Genomic DNA, 25,587 nt, shown 5'->3' with positions numbered 1-25,587 from the left:
GGATAAAATGAAATTCTGGGAGATGATAGGTGGAAAATGCAAAGGGCTGAAGACAAGGAGTCTAATAGGAGAGGAGAGTGGACCATGGGAGAAGAGGAAGGAGAAGGGGCACCAGAGGAAGGTGATAGGCAGGTATGGAGAAGAAAAAAAGGGGTAAGAGGGAGCCAGAATGGGGAATGGAATAGGAGAGAACAGGGATGATGAAGAAATCATCAGAAGTTAGACAACTCAATGTTCATACCATCAGGACTTAGGCTGTTCCATTGTTCCACTGAAAACCTTATCAAAGACATTGAGAAATGATTGAATACAGTTGAAGCTGTTTAATTCATACCTGCCAGGTATTCACAGTTCTTAATGCCAGGTGAATGTGGAGGGGGATTAAACAACTGGAGTTAAACGTGAGGAGTACAACATGCCAGGCAACCACTCCTGTTATCTTCACAGTGATGATTGTCTAGATGTCTGGTGGAAAAGGATAAACCATCCAGCTACTGAGTTCTTTATGACTTGGAGCTGGGGACAGTTAGCAGTGAAATGGAGGTGGGTGATATTGATTCGTCTCCAGCACTTTTCATTAGCTAGGATGGGCAGACATGGTACCCACCATACTTACCACCATTGTTAACTACTCTGATCCTGAGGCGACAGCCCCACGGCCTCCAGCTCGACTGACTCTCCAGTGTCACCCACTATTGTGTCTTTTCACTTTATAGACTTCCTGCTTTCTAAGATCCTCAGAATGTATCCCGGAAGTCGTTTGAAGGTGTATGCTTATGTTTCACTGTTGAATTCTGCACACCACCATGTTTTCTATTTTTCCCCTTTTCTTAGTGGCTCCAAATAAACCATACACTCAGTATACACTTTATTATATACTTGGTATAACCTAATAAAGTGACAAATGTGTGGATGTTTGTGGTTTACTGCTGCTGTAGCCCATCCACTTCAAGGTTCAACGTGTTATGTGTTTAGAGATGTTCTAAACACACCTCTGTTGTAACACGCGGTTATCTGAGTTACTGTCACCGTGAACCAGTTTGGCCATTCTCCTCTGGCCTATCTTGTTAACACAGCAAATTTGCCTGCAGAACTGTAGCTCACTGGATGAATCTTTTGATTATTTTGCACCTTTCCCTTTAAACTCCAGAGACTGTTGTGCACGAAAATCCCAGGGATCAGCAGTTTCTGAGATACTCAAACCATCTCTTCTGGCACCAACAATCATTCCACGGTCAAAGTGACTTAGATCATATTTCTTCCCCATTCTGATGTCTGGACTAAACAACAGCTGATTCCCTTGACCATGTCTGCATACTTTTATCCAATGAGTTGCTGCTACGTGATTGGCTGATTAGATATTTACGTTAACAAGCAGGTGTAAGGGTGTATCTCACAAAGTAGCCATTGAGTGTAAATGAAGAAGCATAAAACTTTTATCACAATTAATGAACACAAAAGATCTGCGGATGCTGGAAGTCCAGAGTAACACACACAAAACAATGGAGGAACTCAGCGGGTCAGGCAGCATCTATGGAGGTGAATAAACAGGATCCCTGATGAAAGGTCTCGGCATGAAACATCGACTGCTTATCGCTCTCCACAGATGCTGCCTGACCTGTGGAGTGCCTCCAGCACTCTGTCTGTCTTAATCTCAATTAATGGGAACCTTTAGTACCAGTCCAAAACTGTATTTGGGCCTAAGTTTTTCTTTTGATAAATTGTAATCATTTAAAGCATACAGACTCGAAAAGAAGATACTGGAAACACTTAGCAGGTTGGGATCATCTGTGAAAAGACAGAGAGAGAGCTAATGTTTCAAGTGGAAGACCCATTCTATGAGAAGCCTTTGATCTGAGAGGTTACTACAATGCAGTCTGACTTGCTGAATTGCTGAGTGTTTCTGCATTTGTTGTTTAAGTATAACATCTCTGGAATCTGCAAGTTATTTTTTTAGATGCTCCAGGTTACCTTACTGCTTGATGGTGTGTGGAAAGATCAAACAGGTGATGTTTAGAATTCTAAGATTGTTCGTTTTGCACCATCGAATCTTGATTAAGTGTACCCTAAGCACGTTAACAGGCTCATGGCATCTAATATCTCATAAGGCGGAGAGGGAGATGGTCAGAGAATTCTGCGGTTCTTTCAGTAGACGGATAGCAAGGAAATGCTGCCTCTCTGGAACTATCTCCCAAAACTTTTGTACCGCGTATGTTAATCAAAATGGCTTCTTTGTTTGTTAAAAGTAAAACTGCTTCTCTGTTATGCTAACTGGAGAGAGTGTTGTCTGGCAGAGCATTCTCGAAGCTTCTCACAGTCTGTTTAGGTTTAGGATTGCTGATAACGAGGATTGTATTCATTTGTTAACCAATGGGGTTGGATGTCATTTTTTTCTTGTGGGTCCGGGAGCTGGGGTTTCGCAGTCTTTTCGGGAGCAGGGAAGAGGATGCCGAAGAAGGTGGGCGTGTGCCGCACTGCTCGGTCGACCACTTCGGGTTGTCCCAGGTGCAAGGTCGTGGAGGACAACTGAAGCGAAGGGTGGTCGAACGGTTCCATGGTTGAGCTTCGACGATGTGCACTAGATTGACTGAACTCTGATAAGCACATTTTACTTTATTTTCTTTTCCTTCCTATATTGTTAGTAATCATGTAGTTCTAGTAAAATCTTTAAAGTATATTCTTTAACTGTATCGGGTGTGAGCTTGATATGGTGTGTGCGACGCTGCGTTAACTTGTTTTCCACAGCACCTGCGTATACGGGAGGCGGGGTTGGAGAGTGGCTGGAATTTTTCCCCTAGACATATACCAGCCTGTCGCGTAAGCGTTACACTTTGAGGGAGAAAAATGAAGCATTCACAATAGTTTTACAGAAAGACAGAAGCTGGTTCTGTGTGCTCTACCACCAGGCAAAGTCAAAGTGGGCCTTCAGGTTAGAAAATCAAGTAAAATGCTGCAAATCTGAAACAGAAAAAAGGACAGAAAATGCTGAAAACACTCAAGACGTTGGGAAGCGATGACTGGGTATATACTGCATGCCTCATTTCTGTGCTATATATCCAATGTAATTAAATTCTACAGTGAACTGCTGAGAACAAAAGCTAGATAAGCGAGCCTCTTTTATATGCAGATCGCAGCAAATTAGTGAAGCGAGTAAGAGGCCGACATTTTTAATAATGCCATACAAATAAATCTGTGAGAGCAACTGTTGCTGTTCTTGTAATTGGGCTGCAGTATTATCCTGTTAAATGCACCAGTGCCTTGAATTGTTAATCTACCCTGATCCTTTTGTTCTACACTTTGCCGGAAGGGTAACCTCACCCAAGCCATCTGAAGCATATTCTTTGCAAAGGTGTAAAATTGGAAGAGCATTTTTAATTTCTCTGGTGTATTTATTATCCATTGGCAATATGCAGCCCCCACAGGAACAGACTGTACTGAGGATAATTTCTTATTGTATTTTATTCATGATGTTGCTTGATTGTACTGTAGGGACAATGGTAGAATCCATATACCAACTAGACTGAAATCACAAAGGCAGAGTTGTTGGGATTGAGCACAATTGTCTTGTGAAACAATTTCCTATTATCTGAGTTCACGTTAACATGGTATAAATCTCTGTTGGCTTCATTTGCAGTGTTAATTGTTCAAGGTCACTGTATTGTGCAGTTTCATGTACTATTTCCTTTTTCTAATGAGCTTTTTCTGTTAAATGGAAATACAATCTTCTCTATGGCCGTGGGTGGAGATTGTAATTAATGCTTTTCACATGTTGTATTCAAAATGAATATTTTGTTTTCTTTTCTTAAATATTTTGCAGACCAGACACAGATGAATAATGTGGGTCCGACCTACCCTCTGATCCCACAGATGGCCCAACCTCATTCTTATTCCACCTTGGGCCAAGGTTCTCATTCCTTTGAACAGCAAGTCCCTGGCAAGGAACTGAACAAATACGCCTCACTAAAAGCAGTGGGTAAGTCATTGAGAGTGGCGCTTGATGCCTTCTGAACTGGTACCTTCTATGCAACCTCCCATATTCATGGTATAGGTCAGACCTTGTTTGGATCAGTGGATTCATTGCTGGGTGCCATGGCTGTGTAGCAGCTAGTGCAATGCTGTTACAGCTTGGCATGTTGGAGTTCACTTCTGACAAGTTCTGTAAAGAGTTTGCATGTCCTTCCTGTGATACACATGAGTTTCCACTGTGTGCATTGGTTTCATCCCACAGACCAAAGGCACACTGTTTGGTGGGCTAAATGGTCATTGTAAATTGTCTTGCATTTAGACTAGGGTTGAATCAGTGGGTTGCTGGGCAATGTGTCTCATTGGGCCGAAGGACCGGTTCTGCGCTGTATCACTAAATAAATAAAAATAAAGCAAATAAATAATGGATTTGCAAAATCCTCTGACAGAATCTGCACCTCTATTCCCTCTTCATGATACCAAGACAATTCTTCCTAATATCCTTCAATAGTCCTGAATGTGATAAACCCAGATGTGTGTCAGCCACAACAATATGGCAGGAATAGATTCACCACCACTTACAGCCAGGTGTGAGTTCTGTGGAAAACTACAATCTCTGCAACCAAAGTGGCAGTTCTTGAATTTATAACTCTCCCTGCAGCCTGAAATCATTGCAAGTACAATAATAAAACAACTGGCAGCATCAATAAAAAGATCATATTTGCTAATGATTTTCATAATTCTGAAATTTATTTGGATCTTGTTATGACAAGGAAACATTCACATCAATCAAACCTTCACCTGCTGCCTTTAATCACCCTTTATGAAAACTGAACATTTTTGTAATCTCTCCAAATTACTTGTGGGCTAACCATTCAGATACTTTGCAATATTTATTAGTGCAACGCCTCACACTTGTCTGCATTAAACTCTACCTGCCATTTTTTCAGCCCATTTTTGCAGCTGCTCTAGATCCTGCTGCAAGCTTTGATAGTCTTCCTTGCCGTCCACTCTACCGTCCAATCTTGGTGTCATCCACAAATATACTGATCCACATTATCATCCAGACCATTGATCTAGATGACAAACAACAACAGACCCAGGACCAATCCTTGCAACACTCCATTAGTCACAGGCTGCCAGTCAGAGAGGCAACCATTTACTACTACTCTCTGGCTTCTGTGAAGCCAGTGTCTAATCCAATTTACTACCTCATCTTCAACGCCAAGCAGCTGAACCTTCTTGACCAACCTCCCATGCAAGACCTTGTCAAATTCCTTGCTGAAGTCCATGTAGACAATATTCACTGCCTTGCTTTCATCAACTTCCTTGATAAACTCTTTTTAGATTAATTCGACACAACCTACCATGCATGAAGCCATTCTGCCTATCCTTGCTCAGTCCATGTCTATGCAAGTACTCATATATATCTGGTCCCTTAAAATACCTTCCAATAACTTTTCCACTATTGATACCAGGCTCACTGGGCAAGCATTTCCTAATTTATTCTTAGAGCTTTTTTGAAACAGCAGAACAATATTAGCTATCCTCCAATCAAGAATCTATCAAACTCTGCCTTGAAATATAGATGAAGTTTTGGCCTCCACGGCTGCTTGGGGCAAAGAATTTCACAGATTCACTACTCTCTGGCTAAAGAAATTCCTCCTCATCCCCATTCTAAAAGGATGCCCCTCTATTCTAAGGCTGTGTCCTCTAGTCTTAGACTCTCTCATTATAGGAAAAAACTTCTCCACATCCATTCTATCAAGGCCTTTCATCTTTTAATAGATTTCAATGAGGTCACCCCTCATTCTTCCGAATTCTAGTGAATACAGGCCCAGAGCCATCAAACAATCCTCATATGACAAGTAATATGCCTCCAAGTACCCTGAGACCTCATCCTTAACAATTGACTCCGGCATCTTCCCAACTACTGAGGTCAGAATATCTGGACTGTAATTTCCTTTCTTCTGCCCCTCTCCCTCCTTGAAGAGTGGAGTGACATTTGCAATTTTCCAGTCTTCAGGAACCATTCCAGCGTCTAGTGATTCTTGAAAGATCATTACTAATGCCTCCACAATGTCTTCAGCCACCTTTTCCAGAACCCTGGGGTGTACACCATCTGGTCCAGGTGACTTATCTACCTTCAGACCTTTCAGTTTCCCAAGAACCTTTTCTCTAGTTATGGCAACTTCACACACTTCTGCCCCCTGACACTCTCAAATTTCCGCCACACTGCTAGTGTCTTCCATAGTGAAGACTGATGCTAAATACCTATTCAGTTCATTCACACTTCCTTGTCTTCCATTTCTACCTCTCCAGCATTGTTTCCAGTGGTCTGATATTCACTCTCACCTCTCTTATACACTTTATGTATCTGAAGGAACTTCTGGTATCTTATTTAATATTACTGGCTAGCTTACTTTTAATTAATTCTTCCCACTCTATCATGTCTAAAATGCCAGAACTCCAGAATATTGAACTGCCAATCTTGCCCCTCCTGCAACCAAGACTCACTGATAGCTATAGTATCATAATTCCAAGTGTTGATCCATGCCCTGAGCTCATCTGCCTTTCCTGCATCTTGCATTGAAATTTATGCAGCTTAGAACATTAATCCCACCATGCTCAGCCTTTTGGTTCCTGACTTTGAGGTCTTAACAAAGTCCGACTCCACAACCACTCTACCAGCTGCTCTGGCACTCTGATTTCCTTCCCCTGCAACTCTAATTTAAACTCCCTGTGTAGTACTAGTAAACCTTCCCTCTAGGATATTAGTCCCCCTCTGGTTTAGGTGCAAACCATCTCTTATGTACAGGTCCCACCTTCTCTGGAAGAGAGCTCAATGATCCTCTATTCGACACCAACACCTTAGCCTCATGTTAAACCGTATGATCTTTCTACTTCTGGCCTCACTAGGAGGTGGCATGGGTAGCAAGCACAGCCCTGGAGGTCCTGTCCTTTAACTTAGCACCAAATTCCCTGAAGTTACTTTGCAGAACCTCGTCCCTCTTCATACCTATGTCATTGGCACCTATATGGAGAACATCCCGTGACTGCTCACCCTTCCATTTAAGAATGCTGAGGACATGATCTGAGATGTCCTGTACCCTGGCACCCTACAGGCAACATACCATCGAGGAACCTTGTTCAGAATAAGAATCAGAATCAGGTTTAATACCACTGGTATATGTAATGACGTTTATTGTCTTTGCAGAAGCAATACAATGCAATACGTAATAATAGAAAGGTACATGAATTAGAGTAAATATAAATATATTCAATAGTTAAATAAGTAGTGCAAAAATAGAATTTTAAAAAAGTAGTGAGGTACTGTTCACGGGTTCAATGTCCATTTAGAAATCAGATGGCAGAGAGGAAGAAGCTACTCCTGAATCAGTGAGCGTGTACCTTCAGGCATCAGTTCCTTCTTCCTGGAGGTAACAATGAGAAGAAAGCATGTCTGGGGTGTGCTTAAAGAATGATCCAGAATTCATCCTGTTCCAGTTCCAACTCAATGTGGAGTGATAAAGCTGCAGCTGAATGCACTTCTAGCAGATGAAGTCGTCAGCGACTCTCTGCCCTCCCATATCTCGCAAGAGGAGCATCCCACTATTCTGCCTGGCAGCCCTACTGCTCTAACTGTAATTATAAAGAAGGAAACAATAAATACATTGAAAAAAAGTTCTACCTACAGCTTTTCACCTTCTCTCACTCAAGCCTCAAAGAGTTAAAGCCTCACATCCTCACTCTAACACTGTCCACGCCAACAATGGCCATTCCAACAAAGGCTGCTCTGCTTGCCCCTGCCTTATTTTTATTTGCCTTTGGCAATGAATCCTGATCTCTGAATTGCCCCTGTTCAAACGGTGAAACTATCGCAAAGCACTGCTTTTTAATGCTCACTCATCAATTTGGGTGAGTCAGCTCTTCTCTCGCTCTTCGTCTCCGAATGGCCGCTGTTCAAACACTGAAACTCCTGTGAAGCACTGCTTTTAAATACACGGTTCCCAACCTGTGTGAGTCATATCTTCTCTCACTCCTGACCTCTGATTGGCTGCTGTTTAAACACCTATAATCTGGGTATAAGATCCTATAATCTGGATTAGCATTCTAGTGCAGTAACATGAGGCACGAGAAGCGTATAGCTGATGGTGGGGCTTCTGTAATAATTGGCTTTTCTAGACATAACTACGGTTCTATTACTACTATTTGCAATGCACCAACTCAATTTTATTGTTATTCAGTGGTCCATGAAATGACTAATTTGGTTGTTATCCAGAATATTAAAATTTATGTTATCCAAAAACTGGCCTCATAATTTACGTGTGTGCCTTTTCAATGATACAATTTTTAGGGAAAATTAAGAGATTTCTCATTGCTGTCCAAATAAAAGTTGTTTTTCAACCGTCATTACCAAAATTTGTCATTTTACTCCTTGTGAGACCTTGACAAGCACAAATTGTCTGTCACAATCCCTATGTTACCATAGTAACGTAGATCAACAGTACTTTGCTGAGCTTGTGTTAGACAGGTTTTAAGGGCAAACCCTTTGCTTTATACGGTTGCTTTCAGGTTTGCTTGCCACAGCAGTTTTCAGCATTGCAGATGCTCCATAGGACTCCTGCTGTCATTTTGGCGGGCCCTTGTTGCTATGGCTGTGAGTTTAGCTGAGTCTCAGCTGCTCTAGATTTGAGGAGTTGCCCACTTCTTAGACAAAGGCAGAGCAGAGGGTCACTGCACATTACCCAAGTATTTTTTCAGTCAGTGACAAAGAATGGAAGCTCACTTAGATCAAGGTTAAGATCCAATGCACCGATTTTAATTAAAATGTAATGGCCTCTCCCTGGCATCGTCCAGCTGCAACGCAAGAGAGGTCACTCAGCATTCCCCTTCCCTGCGTCCTCAACCCTACCGACCATGGCTTGTCCTCAGCCCAGAAAGCAGACACCCTCCAAATCTCGAAATCCCACTTCTGGAAGTTCCCTCTCTGACTCCATGAAGTTGGTGGGAGTGTGGCTGGTGGTGGTGGCGGGGGTGGGGGCAGGGCTGCAGTAGAAGCATGGATATCTGACTGATTATGGGCACCGTTGCTGGAGCCCAGCATGTGATGAGAAACAGAGGGCCACGTTCCTCATCTTGGGGAGGCTTTCTTGAGGAGCACTCGGAGGTGGCACTGTGGGAGCTATAAACTGTAAGTAACACAAGCACGTTACTTAGAATAGCACAGGCTAAAAATAGTCCCACCCAGGTAAAGGCTAGGCTACAGAGGATAATGGTGTGCTCCACTATGTCAGATAGAACACAGAAGACGAATCGTACAACACAGGAATAGGCCCTTCAGTCCACAAAGTTGTATCAAACTAGTTAAATCTGTAATCAAGTGCTTTCTGCCCACACAATGTCCATATCCTCCCATTTCCTGTACATTTATGTGATTGTCTAAGAGCCTCCTGAATGACTTTATCTTGAATGACCTCCACCCTAGTCAGTGCATTCCAGGCATCCACTACTCTGTGTAAAAAAAAACTTGCCCCACAAATTTCCTTTGAACTTACTCTCTCTCACTTTAAATGCATGCTCTCTGTATTTGGCATTTCAATCCTGGGAAAAAGATACTGACTCTCTATCTATGCAACTCATAAACTTACAAACCTCTAACCGAACTCCCCTCAGCCTCCACCACTCCAGAGAACTCAACACCAACCTCTCCTTATAGCACATATACTTAAATCCAGGCAACTTCCTGGTAGACCTCTTCTATACCCTCTCTATAGTCTCAACGTCCTTCCTATAATGGGATGACTAGAACTGTATGCAATACTGCAGATGCAGTCTAACTAAAGTTTTATAAAACTGCATCATAGCTTGCCAATTCTTGAACTCAGTTCCTCAATTAGTAATGGTAAGAATTCTATTTGCCTTCTTTATCATAAGACCATAAGATATAGGAACAGAAGTAGGCCATTCAGCCCATCAGGTCCGTTTCACCATTCAATCATAGTTGATCCAATTCTTCCAGTCATCCCAACTCCCCCACTTTCTCCCAATACCCTTTGATGCCCTGGCTAATCAAGAACCTATCTATCTCTGCCTTAAATGCACCCAGTGACTTGGCCTCCACAGCTGCTCGTGGCAACAAATTCCACAGCTTTACCACCCTCTGACTAAAGTAATTTCTCCACATCTCTGTTCTAAATGGACATCCTTCAATCTTGAAGTTGTGCCCTCTTGTCTTAGAACCCCCTACCATGGGAAATAACTTTGCCATGTCTAATCTGTTCAGGCCCTTTAACATTTGGAATGTTTCTATGAGATTCCCCCTCATTCTCCTGAACTCCAGGGATACAGACCAAGAGCTGCCAGACGTTCCTCATATGGTAAACCTTTCATTCCTGGAATCATTCTTGTGAATCTTCTCTGAACCATCTCCAATGTCAGTATATCCTTTCTAAAATAAGGAGCTTAAAACTGCACACAATACTCCAAGGGTGGTCTCACGAGTGCCTTATAGAGCCTCATTATCACATCCCTGCTGTTATATTCTATACCTCTAGAAATGAATGCCAACATTGCTTTTGCCTTCTTCAAACTAATTCTATCTGGAGTTTAATCTTTAGGGTATCCTGCCCAAGGACTCCCAAGTCCCTTTCCATCTCTGCATTTTGAATTCTCTCTCCATCTAAATAATAGTCTGCCCGTTTATTTCTTCCACCAAAGTGCATGACCATACACTTTCCAACATTGTTTTTCATTTGCCACTTCTTTGCCCTTTCCCCTAAATTATCTAAGTCTCTGCAGGCTCTCTGTTTCCTCAACACTACCCGCTCCTCCACCTATCTTTGTATCATCAGCAAATTTAGCCACAAATCCATTAATCCCATAGTCTAAATCGTTGACATACATCATAAAAAGCAGCAGTCCCAACACTGACCCCTGTGGAACTTCACTGGTAACCGGCAGCCAGCCAGAATAGGATCCCTTTATCCCCCTCTCTGCTTTCTGCTGATCAACCAATGCTCCACCCATGCTAGTAACTTCCCTGTAATTCCATGGGCTCTTATCTTGCTAAGCAGCCTCATGTGAGGCACCTTGTCAAAGGCCTTCTGAAAATCCAAGTACACCACGTCTACTGAATCTCCTTTGTCTACCCTGCTTGTAATTTCCGCAAAAAATTGCAGTAGGTTTGCCAGGCAGGATTTTCCTTTCAGGAAACCATGCTGGCTTTGGCCTATCTTGTCATGAGACTCTAGGTACTCTGTAATCTCATCCCTAACAATCGATTCCAACAACTTCCCAACCACTGATGTCAGGCTAACAGGTCTATAGTTTCCTTTCTGCTGCCTCCCACCCTTCTTAAAAGCAGAGTAACATTTGCAATTTTCCAGTCACCCGTTACAATACCAGAATCTATCGATTCTTGAAAGATCATTGTTAATGCCTCCGCAATCTCTGCTGCTACTTCCAAAGAACCTGAGGGTGCATTCCATCAGATCCAGGAGGTTTATCCACCCTCAGACTATTAAGCTTCCTGAGCACCTTCTCAGTCGTAATTTTCACTTCACAACTTCCCTTCCCTGACACTCTTGAATGTCCGGTTTACTGCAGACGTCTTCCACTGTGAAGACTGATGCAAAATACGCATTCAGTTCCTCTGCCATCTCTGCATCTCTCATTACAATATCTCCAGTGTAATTTTCTATTGGTCCTATATCTACTTTCAACTCTCTTTTACCCTTTATATACTTAAAAAAGCTTTTAGTATTTTCTTTGATATTAGTCGCCAGCTTCCTTTCATAATGCTGCTTTTCTTTCCTAATGACCTTCTTAGTTTCCTTCTGCAAATTTTTAAAAGCTTCCCAATCCTCTATCTTGCCACTAGCTTTGGCTTCATTGTATGCCCTCTCTTTTGCTTTTACTTTAGCTCTGACTTCACTTGTCAGCCACGGTAGTGTTCTTCTTCAATTTGGAAATTTATTCTTATTTGGAATATATCTGTCTTGCACTTCCCTCATTTTTTTGCAGAAACTCCAGCCATTGCTGCTCTGCTGTCCTTCCTGCTAGTGTCCCTTTCCAGTCAACCTTGGCCAGTTTCCCTCTCATGTCATTATAATTTCCTTTATTCCACTGAAATACTGACACATTGGAATTTAGTTTCTCCTTCTCAAATTTCAAAGTGAACTCGATCATATTGTGATCACTGTTCCCTAAGGGCTCCTTAACCTTAAGATCTCTATCACCTCTGGATCATTGCACAACACCCAGTCCAGCACAGCCGATCCCCTAGTGGAATCAAAAACAATCCGTTCTAAAAAGCCATCCCTTAGACATTCTACAAATTCTCTCTTGAGGTCCAATCCACTTTCATGTTAAAATCCCCAATGATTATCATGACATTGCCCTTCTGACATGCTTTTCGATCTCCTGCTGTAATTTGTAATCCAAATCCCGGCTGCTGTTTGCAGACCTGTATACAACTACTTTAAGGGTCCTTTTACCCTTGCCATTTTTTAACTCAACCCATAGAAACTCTACACCTTCTGATTCTATGTCATCCCTTTCTAATGATTTACTATTATTTCTTATACAGAGGACTACACCAGCTCCTCAGCCTATTAACCCATCTTTCCGATACACCACGTATCCTTGGATGTTCAGCTCCCGATGGCAGCCATCCTTTAGCCAAGTTTCAGAGCTGGTCACAACGTCATACTTGCCAATCTGTAGCTGATGGTTATCACCCTATCAAGCTGTGTAGCTACTTTCAGGGAGCTATGGATTTGGACCCCAAGATCATTCTGTACATCGATACTGTTAGGGGTCTTGTGTTAACAGTGTCCTGTCCCTTTACATTTGATATCACAAACTGCAACACCCCTTACTTACCTTCCAGATCCTTCCTCTAGCTAAATACAGATGCTAAGTACTCATCTGGGAACTCACCCAAAACCTCCACCTCCAAGCATATCTTCCCTCCTTTATCCTTGGGTGGTCTTAATTCCTCCATAGTTATCCTCTTGCTCCTGGTGTATGAATTGAATGCCCCGGGATTCTCTTTAATCCTACTTGCCGAGGATTTTTTCCTGGATCTCTGAATTACCACTTTCTATACTTCTTTCCTGTCTTCTTTATAATCCTCAGTTTGATTTTTGCTTCTTAAACCTTAAATATGTTTCCTTTTTCTTCTTGACTAAATTTATCTCGACACCCAAAATTCCCTTATTTTGCCATCCCTGTCTTTCCGTCTTACTGAAACATACCTGTTGTGTATTCTGTGCAGTTGGTCTTTAAACATGTTCCAAAGGCCAGGTATGGACTTGCCCAAAAACCCCTTTTCCCAATTAACTTTCCCTGGAGCCTGCTTAATACTCTCTTAATTTACCCTGAGCCAATATAATATTCTCCTTCATAGTCTGTACTTATTCTTATCTCTAGCTATCTTAAAACTTAAGGAGTTGTGATCGCGTTTCCCTAACTGTTCTTCCACTGAAAGATCAGTCACCTGGCTGGGGTCATTACCCAACATCAGGACCAATATGTCTCCTCCTCTTGTTGGGCTATGTTGGGCTATGTTGGGCTATGTTTACATGTTGATGTAAAAAATCCTCCTGGATCCACTAACAAATTCTGTTCTGACAGATCCTATTTTTATAGAGAGGATCCAGTCTGTATCAGTGACATTGAAGTCACCTACTGCAACAACACTACTGCTTTTACATTTTCCTAATCTGCATGCATATCCTGAGCCTCAGTATCCCCATGGTTATTGGGTGGTCTGAAGTATAATCGCATCAGAGTGATTTATTAATGAATTCCTTGTTAAAGGCCTTCTGAAAATCCAAGTAAATGTCCACTGACTCTCTTTTGTCTGTCCTGCTGTTATTTTCTCAAACAATTCCAAAAGTTTTGTCAGACAAGGTTTCTCCTTAAGGAAACATGCTGATTTTGACCTATGTTATCATGTGCTTCCATCCTTTATAATGGACTCTAAAATCTTGCCAACTACTAAAGTCATGCTAACTGGCCTATAATTTCCCATCATTTGCATCCCTTCCTTCTTAAAAACTGAAGTGACACTTGTGATCTTCCAGTCCTCTGGAACCATTCCAGAATCTAGTGATTCTTGAAAGATCACTTCTAGTGTCTCTTCAGTCTTTTCTCCACAATCACAATCTCTTCAGCTACTTCTTTCAGAACCCTGGTTGTAGTCAATCTGGTCCGGGTGACGTACCACCTTAAGACCTTTCAGCTTCCCAAGCACCTTCTCCTTCGTGGCTGCATTCACTTCTACCCTCTAACGCTCTCGAATTCCTGCCCTGACTAGCATGTGGCACCAGCAGTAATGTTGCAGACAGTCCAGTAATATTGCAGGAAGTTCAGAAAGTGACTAGAGTACTCATTGAGATGAACATACACGATATTTATGATATTGATGTTGATGTTTATGAGGGTCATTTTAGTGTCATCAAAATAAGGCATGAAGGAAAATGGCATCATGTTTAAGGAATTGGATGAGGAAAGGATTTTTGAAGATGGTGGTTTGGGAAGACAGGAGGAAAGCAAAAATACTTTGATGCTCCACTTGGATTTTCATCCAGTAATTTCAGCAGAACAAGCATCTTGCTTAGTGGACCATGAACCAGCTCAGCCTTAACAAGCTGTAACGCCTGCATATAATATCAAAGTGCAGAGTATAGTTGACTCATGAGGATAAGTGACTCCAGGCAAAATGTTAGATGTGCAGCCGAGCTTATTAAGGACCATCCACAGCCAATCCCTGGAGGAAACTTCCCATTGCCTCTTCTGCAGCAAACACAACTAAGATTTTGAAAAATAAAAAATCTTTTTTATTAGAAAGGGGGAAATGGACTAAGAAACATAGAGGTAAATCTCCTGGGTAAATTAGAATGGATAAATTTGGAAAGTCAAGATTTTTAGAGTCTCGTGGTGGCAATGTTTGATTTTCAACCTTGGAACATTTGAACTCACTGAACCAACAAGAAACCATTCCATTTTAAAAAATTCATATCTACAGTTGCTTTCCCCATGAGTGCAAAGCATATCTAATTGTTGAATCGTCACCTAAAACAGTTTAGGATACATCCCTACTCTGAACTATTGGGAAGGAGCATATTTAGAGATGCTGCAAGGTTATTTGATATTGAGAATGATTGCTGTGTTCCAATTTTATGCGATTATCATCCCACAAGAGACCAAGTAATTGACCTGCATTTTGAAAGTTTATTTAGACTCTCAAAATATAGTTATTATCAAAGTATACCAAGTTCTATACTGTTCTACTCAGCATAGTTTTTCCTGAAAATATATTAATCCAGTAAGAAAAAAATCATTATTTTGTATGATTACTGTCCTGGAATAAAAACCATTTACAGTTTACTATAATATCTTTAAAAATATATTTCACACAGTGCTAAATTAGATTATGTGTAAAGGTGGCAGCATTGTCAATCATGGCTCCGGTGGTTATATCTTTGCCCCTGCTTCAGAAGAGTGTGGTTCAACTCCTTCTCCAGAGAGTTGATCAAACAGTTAAGGCTAATTTTCCACTGTAATACTAAAGGAGTACAATGCTGTTGGAAATGCTGCCTTTAAGGTTAGGTATTAAACTGGCCCTGTCTGGTATATCAGGCAGAATTCTGAGATCCTGTAGCACTATTCTGCTGCTGTGGGTTCTTCGGACCAATATTTATCTCTCAAAAAGCATCACCAAGGCACAGGACATGCGGGTTATTGTCAGATTATTATTTTACTGGATCTTACTTCACGTAAATTGTTTTGTGTATTTTTATAACTACATGATGGCACAACTGCCCTCGAGGGTGTAAATTTCAAGACGCTTTGATATCTGGAAGTGTATTAGTCACTTTATGTGAACACCATTGTATTTGGCAGTTTGTACAGAAGGTCCCATGCCACCAGGTTCAGGAACAGTTAAACCCCTACAAACATCAGGCTTCTGAAACAACACGGATAACTTTTCTCAGCTCAACTCTGAACTGATTGCACAATCTACAGACTTACTTTCAAGGGCATGACAGCTCACGTTCTCAGTATTATCCAGCAATTTGTGTATTTAATCAGAATCAGAATCAGTTTTATTATCACCGACATGTGACATGAAATTTGTTAATTTAGCAGCAGCAGTTCATGCAATACATAATATAGAAAAAAAATTAATGAAATAATAATAATAATAATAAATAAATAAACCAATTACAGTATACATATATTGAATAGAAATAAAAATTACAAAAACAGAAATACTGTATATTAAAAAAAGTGAGGTACTGTCTAAGGGTTCAATGTCCATTTAGGAATCAGATGGCAGAGGGGAAGAAGCTGTTCCTGAATCACTGAGTGTGCGCCTTCAGGCTTCTGTATCTCCTACCTGATGGTAACAGTGAGAAAAGGGCATGCCCTGGGTGCTGGAGGTCCTTAATAATGGATGCTGCTTTTCTGAGACACTGCTCCATGAAGATATCCTGGGTACATTGTAGGCTAGTGCCCAAGATGGAACTGACTAGATTACAATCCTCTGCAGCTTCTTTCAGTACTATGCTGTAGCCCCTCCATACCAGGCAGTGATGCAGCCTGTCAGAATGCTCTCCACAGTACATCTATAGAAGGTTTTGAGTGTATTTGTTAACATGCCAAATCTCTTCAAACTCCTAATGAATAGTATAGCTGCTCTCCTGCCTTCTATATAACTACATCAATATGTTTGGACCAGGTTAGATCGTCAGAGATCTTGACACCCAGGAAATTGAAATTGCTCACCCTCTCCACTTCTGATCCCTCTATGAGGATTGGTATGTGTTTCTTTGTCTTACCCTTCCTGAAGTCCAGAATCAGCTCTTTCGTCTTACTGACATTGAGTGCCAGGTTGTTGCTGCATCACCACTCCACTAGTTGGCATATCTCACTCCCGTACGCCCTCTCGTCACCACCTGAGATTCTACCAACAATGGTTGTATTGTCAGCAAATTTATAGATGGAATTTGAGCTATGAATTTGAGCAGTCATGTGTATATAGAGAGTAGAGCAGTGGGCTAAGCACACCCCCCCCCCCCGAGATACGCCAGTGTTGATTGTCAGCGAGGAGGATATGTTATCACCAATCTGCGCAGATTGTAGTCCTCTGGTTAGGAAGTTGAGCATCCAGTTGCAGAAAGAGGTATAGAGGACCAGGTTCTGCAACTTCTCAATCAGGATTGTGGGAATGATGGTATTAAATGCTGAGTTTTAGTCAATTAACAGCATTCTGACATAGGTGTTTGTGTTGTCCAGGTGGTTTAAAGTCATGTGGAGAGCCATTGAGATTGCTTCTGCCATTGACCTATTGTGGTGATAGGCAAATTGCAATGGATCCAGGTCCTTGCTGAGGCAGGAGTTCAGTCTAGTCATGACCAACCTCTCAAAGCATTTCATCACTGTTGATGTGAATGCTACCAGGTGATAGTTGTTAAGATAGCTCACATCATTCTTCTTAGGTATTGGTATAATTGTTGCCTTTTTGAAGCAAGTGGGACCTTCTGCCCGTAGCACTGAGAGGTTGAAAATGTCCTTGAATACTCTCACTAGTTGGTTGACACAGGTTTTCAGAGCCTTACCAGGTACTCCATCGGGACCTTCCACCTTGTGTGGGTTTACTCTCTTTAAAGACAGCCTAACATCAGCCTCTGAGATGGAGATCACAGGGTCATCAGGTGCAGCAGGGATCTTCACAGCTGTAGTTGTGTTCTCCCTTTCAAAGTGGGCATAGAAGACACTATTGGGTTTTGCTTTGTAGGAAGTAACGTCCTGCAAACCCTGCCAGAGTGGCTGTGCATCCAATGTCGCCTCCAACCTCATTTGAAATTGTCTCTTTGCCCTTGAAATAGCCCTCCACAAATCATACCTGATATTCTGGTACAGGCCTGGGTTGCCAGACTTGAATGCCACAGATCTAGCCTTCAGCAAACGATGTACCTCCTGGTTCATCCATGGCTTTTGGTTTGGGAATGTACAGTAAGTCTTTGTGGGCACGCACTCATCCACACAGGTTTTAATGAAGTCGGTAACAACTGCAGCATACTCATCCAGGTTTGAAGATGAATCCCTGAATACAGTCCAGTCCAGCGATTCAAAGCAGTCGTGTAGGTGCTCCTGTGCTTCCCTTGTTCAAACCTTCTTGGTCCTCACTCTGGTGTTGCAGTCTTCAGTCTCTGCCTATACCCAGGGGGTAGTAGTACAGTCAGGTGATCAGACTTCCTGAAGTGAGGGTGTGGAATAGCACGGCAGGCATTCCTGATGGTGGTGTAGCAATGGTCCAGTGTGTTGTTTCCTCTGGTATTGCAAGTGATCTGTTGCTGGTGGTCTATCAATCCATCGATCTGTTTATTGCACAATTTGTCTTCTTTTGCATGTTGCTTGTTCTTCAGTCTTTATTTATGTATAGGTTTTCATAAATTCTATTATATTACTTTATTTTTCTCTAAATGCCTGCAAGAAAACGAATTTCAAGGTAGTATATGGTGACATATATGTACTTTGCTAATAAATTTTATTTGACTTTGACTTTGAAAATGATAAAGACTGGGTTATCTCATTTTAATTGTGTTGATTGAGGGATTATATTTTGGCCCCAAACAGAAGTCAAGCTTTTCCTGGTTGTCTTGAAATAATGCTATGGTCTTTTTCATTAAGTGTTAGCCTGGAGTGTTGTGCTGTAGTTTCTGTGGTGAGCCTTAAACCTGCAATGCTCAGAGTCAAAATTTTACCCACTAAGCCACTGCATTTTACATACAACACTTGGTCTTTTAGTTTTGTACCAGCAGCAGCCATTGTATTCAGATTTAACTTCTGTGGGGACTTTCATACTCTTGTGGAACATGGGAAGAAGATGGTGCCAGATAGACAGTTCAGAAAACTACTTATTTTCCTTTTCTTTCAAATATGATTTTGCTATCACTGGAACCTGTGATTTGTATTTTGATTATGTGTTTTTGGGCTGATTGAGCGATCTGGTGCTTTGCTGTTTCCAAGAGAGTTCAGTGAGGTTTCAAGTGAGGTATGCGGCCTGAAGGCTAGGAAGTTTGGAGAGGGGGCAAATCCATTTCTCACTTATCTCGCTGATTAAAGCATCAAGGAAGATGAAATTAATGAGAATGAGAGCAGAAGGCGAGTTGGCGTTCAGTGCTGTAGGTCTGCTTCTGACCGGTCTCTCTCTCCCTCTTGCTCACTGCTGCCAGAGGAAGGTGTCAGCATTCGACCGTTTCCCAACACTCGATGTTGCCGGAGGATGGTACTTGTGTCTTGTGCCTCGGGCAAGGTTTAATCGATGTTTGTAGTTCATGTTAAGAAGTGCGTCTGGATTGTGGTTATATTTTTATTGCTACTTTGTGCTATTTTTATCAGGGTAGACAGGCTCTGCAGCCTGCAGTCAACAAACAACACAGTGCTAAATTGAACTGAACTGAATGTTCCCAGACTGTTTCAATGACTTTGTGGTTCGATGTTTTATAGTCTGTGTTTCTCGCTCGTCTTTTGCTGCTTGCATGATTTCTGGTGTTTTTTTGCACATTGGGTGTATGACATTTTTCTTTGAATGGATTCCATAGTTTTCTTTGTTTCTTAACTGTCTGTGGCAAGATGAATCCCAGGGCTGTAAACTGCATACGTGTGTGTATGTGCGTGTGTGTGCACCCTTAACTCCTGGTGGAGTCGTCGGGGCGCCATCACGACAAGCTTTTTGCACCGATCTTTTTGGTGATTGCTCATCGTACGGCGTGTCTTGGGTGTCTGAAACCTGGCAGAGCCCATCCCTCTCCAGGGATAATAAATGTATTTTGAATCTTTGAAACACATCTTTCCTGTCAAGTGAAGTCATTCTGCTTGGCAGGTGAGACTTGTTGCTGCGAAAACAATCTCAGGTTCTGGGGCCACTTCCATGGTGGTTGTAGGAGTTGACTCTGGGACTGCAGGAAGTGGTTCTGACAGCTCTGGACAGCTTTCTTCTCCCTTGCTCTCTCTAGATCTTCTTCAATTCCATTCTGTTTGTTTCTCTCTGTCACACCATTCTCTTCCTTGCTCACATTCTTTCTCTCCATTGCTTCCCTAGTTTGTACCCCTTGATCTTGGGAAGGTCCATTGATCTCACTGGAGTATCCTCTTATTAAATCTTTCTATTGCTCCCTTTATGATCTGATCTCTCCTCTTACTTCATCCACAACATCATCTGAAGAATCCTCTGTCTTTGTTTCTCCATTGACTCCTTTCTTTTTGGCCTTCTGTTCATCCAGCTGGACTTTGGTCCTTGCATTTACCTTTACAAGCAGCTTTTTGTCTCCCACTTGAAGTTCATGCAATAACCTTGAAGTATGCAAAGCAGATTCTGGATCTTTGTACTCACAAAAGGTGAATTTCCTGAAGCTCCTTGAATTCTCTTCCAGTTTAAAACCAAGCTACATTTCATAAGTAACTGCCTGATTAGCATATCAGAAACTTTCTCAGATATGTTGACCAACTAGGACCAACTAAGGGAGGTCTTACGCAGTGAACGGGAGGGCACTGGGTAATGTGGTAGAGCAAAGGGATCTGCAATACAGGTCCATGATTCGTTGAAAGTGGCGTCACAGGTAAATAGGGTCATAAAGAGAACTTTTGGCACATTGGCCATCATAAATCAATTTCCTGAGTACAGATGTTATGTTGAAGTTGTATAAGACGCTGGTGAAGCCTAATTTGGAGTATTGTGTGTTGTTTTGGTCACCTATCTACAGGAAAAATGTAATACATTGAAAGAGTACAGAGAAAATTTACAAAGATATTGCAGGGTCTGGAGGACCTGAGTTATAAGGAAAGATTGAATAGGTTAGGATTTTATTTCTTAGAACATAGAAGGTTGAGAAAGATTTGATAGAGGTATACAAAATTATGAGTGGTATAGAAAGGGTAAAAGCAAGCAGGCTATTTCCATTGAGGTTAGATAGGACTACAACCAGAGGTCAGAGGTTAAGGGTGAAAGATGAAAAGTTTAAGGGGAACATGAGGGAAAACTTCTTCACTCAGAGGGTCGTGGGAGTGTGGAATGTGCTGCCAGCACAAGTGGTGCATGCAAACTCAATTGAGACCATAAGACATAGGAGCAGAATTAGGCCATTTGGCCCATCAAGTCTGCTCCACCATTCAATCATGCTGATCCTTTTTCCTCTCCTCAGCTCCGCTCCCCAGCCTTCTTCCTGTAACTTTTGATGCCATGTACAATCAAAACCTATCAAGCTCTTCCTTAAATATGCTGAACAGCCTGGCTTCCACAGCTGCCTGTAGTAACAAATCCAACAAATTCACCTCACAATGGCGAAATAAATTTCTGTGCATCTCTGTTTTGAATGGACGCCTGTCTATCCTGAGGCTGTGCCCCCTTGTCCTCAACTCCCCCGCCATGGAAACATTCTTTCCACATCTACTCTGTCCAGGCCTTTCAACATTCGAAAGATTTCAATGAGATCCCCCCTCATCCTTCTGAATTCCAGTGAGTACAGATCCAGAGCCATCAAACATTCCTCATATGAAAACTCTTTCATTCCTGTACTCATCCTTGTGAACCTAATTTGAACCCTTTCCAATGCCACCACATCTTTTCTTAGATGAGGAGCCCAAAACTGTCCGTGATACTCAAGGTGAGGTCTCACCAGTACCTTATAAAGCCTCAGCATCACATCCCTGCTCTTGTATTCTAGACCTCTTGAAATGAATGTTAACATAGCATTTTACTTCCCCACCATCGACTCTACCTGCAAGTTAACCTTTAGGGTGTTCTGCACAAGGACCAGGTTCTGGGCTGTACTCGATTTTGCCTACAAAAAATGTTGCAAGCAGACCATTGCATTCCTCACTTTCCCAATTCCTTTGAACAGCATGGTCCTTCCTTGGTCCAATATGTTTTCCAACCAGAGGCACAGAAGTTGGCAGCAACCCCTGGTTGTCCTCTGTTGAATAATGTTTCATGGTGTGCGACATGGAGATAGCTCTGGCATCACCGAGTACCTTTGTTTATTCACTTTGAGCTGGCTTCATTGCAGGGACTGTGTATGCAAATTGTGGATGGATCTCCAATCAAGCTGTATTTGTCTCAGCCCCTACAATGCTGGTCCTTCTGTTTTAACCACATATAAGTTCCAGTGTGGCTTGTTGGTTGCTGTATCTCACCATTACAACTGTCGTTCCCACAGGAGTTATCTTTTCTCCAGTATAAGTTCTTAGTTGGATATCTGTAGGCTTCAGTTCAGTATCTTTGAAATGCCTCTCAGGCTCATTTTTTGGAATGACTGAAACAGCCGTTTTAATTAATTTGCCATTTATTTCTAATGTAAGCCACATTGCTTGTCTATTGTTAGTTTTCACTTGTAAATCTCAAGGGTACCCAGTTCTGTTTCGCTCCCATCATTATGAGATTTTTCATCAACAACATGCAGATTAGTGCTCTTTCTGAAACTACAACTTGACTTTTTAGCTTTTCCTCTTCCCTGTGCTGTCCATTTATTTTTGTCTGTCCAACATGCTTCTTGTATGTGTCTCACTCTTTAGCGTTTTCTGTGTTTCACTTTTAAACCTACATTTGTTTGGTGACTGTGAGACCCTGTCACAATGGTAACACAGTTTGTTTGGCCAGGCCGGTTTCTGTTTAGATGTTGAATTTTGTTCAGGCTCACCTTCATTCCTGACTGCAACTCAGTTGAGTCTCTATCTGCAGTTTGCAGTGAAATAGTGATTCCAATTGTTCTTTTAAATGTAAATTGTGCTTCAGTCAGGAGTCATTTTTGAATGCTTTTTTTTGTATGATTCCACAAGCTAAACAAACTCCCAGTGTATCATTAAGCCCATTATCAAACTAACAGACAATCTCTTCAGTTCAGCCACATAAGCTGAAATGGACTCCACTTCTTTTTGATTCCTGTTATGAAGCCCAAAGCATTCTGCAGTCAACAATGGTTTTGGTTGTTAGTGTTCCTGCATGACTTTGACAGTATCAGCAAAGCTCATTTGCTGCTTGGTTGGAGCTTGGTTGGAGCAGTCAAACTTTGAAGCAAACTGTATGCCTTTAAACCCACTGCACTCAGCAAAATCGGTACTCATGTCTCATTGGCTATTTCACTTGCTTCAGAACATTGTTGAGTTAGCTCAGTCTACATGAACCAATTACCCATTGTGTAATCAAACTCATCAATCTTTCTGATGGAGCCAGATTTTTTATGATTTTTTATGATTATTATCACCCAGTACTCACTCTTTATCAACCTGTAAATTCTTCTATTTACTGCCTTGTTTTTGAAAAAATTCTGTTGTGTCTTCCCTTCCAACGAACCTGTGCTGCACTGCGTTTAACTCAACTATCTCTGCACGTTCATGGCTGGATTTTTTTTTAGATTGAACATTTCACTGTGCTTCGACAGGTCAATAGCCAGCTGAGGTTTGTTTAATAAATATCTCATTACCAATGTTATGTTTTGTAACTTGAAAACATTAAACTAATTCAAAGGAAGATATGGGAGTCCGAAATGCGGATCTAACCACGTTTATTTTAAGCGAGGTGCGCATGTGTCACATGGTTGCTTGATGAAGTATACAATTCACGTATTTATGCATATAACCCATAATGGATTATTGAAACAAACAAGGATGCTTAATCAACAATGTATATACATGATTACTCAAATACTGCTTAAACATTAAATACACAACAGTTATATCTAATTGATGTAATTTTTAATCAGGTGAGAATTTACTATCTCATGTAACCTAGACCAGTACAGTAAAGTTTTTTTGTAAATATACAGTGGATTCCAATCAATTGGTCCATCAGTTAATCACAGCAGCTGCTGATTTGGGACAACTTATAAAGAACAAAACCTAATTTAGAAAATAGCTGGGATTCCTCTTGTTTATTTAGGACACTATGATGCTTAGTTAGGACATAGAACTTGCCAAACAGGTTCTAACTAGTATTAGTCATGTATACTTATGTAGCTGTTAGACACTACACTGTGCTTAGTTGTTAAACAGCATTAGCTATGTGTGTTTCTGTTCAAAAAAGCATTGATTTTTGTCAGTGATAGTTGGTGACAAATAAGCGGTAAGATAATTCGGAAAGTTTTACTCACTGCCATTTCAAGCATTCAGGCTCGGAGGTGCCAGAAATGGCAGGGAGTGAAAATGAAACAATTTTACTACTTCAACAAGTTAGGAACTATGAAGAATTTGAAGGTATCAACAATCATCTTGAATGTTGCAATGAAAATGAATATAATCAAAAACCTTGAATGAAGGCAGTTCATTATCTGCAACAGGTGTCTGTGCTAATTATGTTCATTTACAGTCATTCAAAAGAACATGGCACATACACTGGATGAATTCCTCCATTGATAACTATTAAGATCTAATACACAGTTTTATATTACTTAGGTAGTATTGGCAGTGTTCTAATTTGTTAAGTATTTCATTTAAATACATAATTTGTTACTCAGTTAAAGGTAGCTTGTCTGTTTTACTCCTTTTTAACTCTTTCCGTGAAATTTAGCTAATTGGACTATCCACTTAATTGGGCCAAAAAGTACTGGTCTTGATGTGTCCCAATTAACAGGAATCCACTGTAATTGGAAAACCATCGTCAGTGGTAATGAACTGGAAATCCATCACTGGCACATATAACTGGTAACGAATACGAAACCCATTATCGGCACACATAACGGTACAAACACACAGGTCAGTGGGGGTTCTAGCATTACGTCACTGAGGCAGTTTTTAGGAGTGATGGAGAGACGACAGAAAAATTGAGGGAAATATGGCTAAAATGAGGCCAGGCATCTTAACCTCGTTTTGAAAATGAAATCCTATCAACACAGAGAATGGAATACTTCTAGATGGAAGCTACCATTCAAGAATGTGACAGTGCCAATTTCACATGATGTTTTGCAAAGGCAATTCATCTAGAGGGGAAAGCTAAACAGTAATTTAGTGAGTTAGGATAGAGCCAGACTGCTGAGAGTGGTTGAAGATCCTCCGCTGCTCCTTGGGAGTTCAGTGAGGTTAGCAGCAACAAAGGAGATGAAATGGAACAGACCCACATTACAAGTGAGAATACAAGTGCTGGATTAACGGCTAATTAACTGATGATGGGTGATACACATATAGCTAACTGATGCACATGTACTTCCCCGCATGCATTTTTGAATTCAGTTGCTGAACTAGAGCAAGTTTCAGCCATGGAAAAAAAAAGTACATTTTAAGAAAAATAGGTTAACAAGTTGGTTCCAGGAAATCTTGTCCAGAGGGACCTGTTTAATATGCATGAATACAGTATATTAAAGCAGTCCAAATCCCTGACAGACATTAAAGTCTATGCATCGTCTTCACAGCTATTGGTACATCGAAATTCGGATAAACAGGATATAGCTTAAATTTGCCAAGAAACACGAGCTGGACTGCAGCAACAGCAATCAGATCTTTTAGTTATTTTAATTTTGAGTCCCAATTTATAAGCTTGCCCCAGTTACTGCCCAGCTTATTTCTAATGTTCCTTTTCCAGGCTTGTGACTTCCCAGATCCTCTCAGTGTCAATGCAAT

At 41.3% G+C, this 25,587-nt stretch overlaps 1 protein-coding gene across 1 annotated transcript in view; it reads left to right on the top strand.

The window, feature by feature from the left end:
• shisa9a (shisa family member 9a) overlaps positions 1 to 25,587 on the top strand; it is a 317,884-nt gene that overhangs the window by 260,064 nt on the left and 32,233 nt on the right. Inside the window, exon 3 of the mRNA XM_073060485.1 lies at positions 3,818 to 3,973. Coding sequence (XP_072916586.1) covers positions 3,818 to 3,973 — 156 coding nt within the window. The remainder of the gene's footprint in view (positions 1 to 3,817; positions 3,974 to 25,587) is intronic.

The sequence above is a fragment of the Hemitrygon akajei genome, chromosome 11 (assembly GCF_048418815.1).
Source record: "Hemitrygon akajei chromosome 11, sHemAka1.3, whole genome shotgun sequence".
Classification (NCBI taxonomy): Eukaryota; Metazoa; Chordata; class Chondrichthyes; order Myliobatiformes; family Dasyatidae; genus Hemitrygon; species Hemitrygon akajei.
This window is presented reverse-complemented; position numbering and strand designations above follow the sequence as displayed.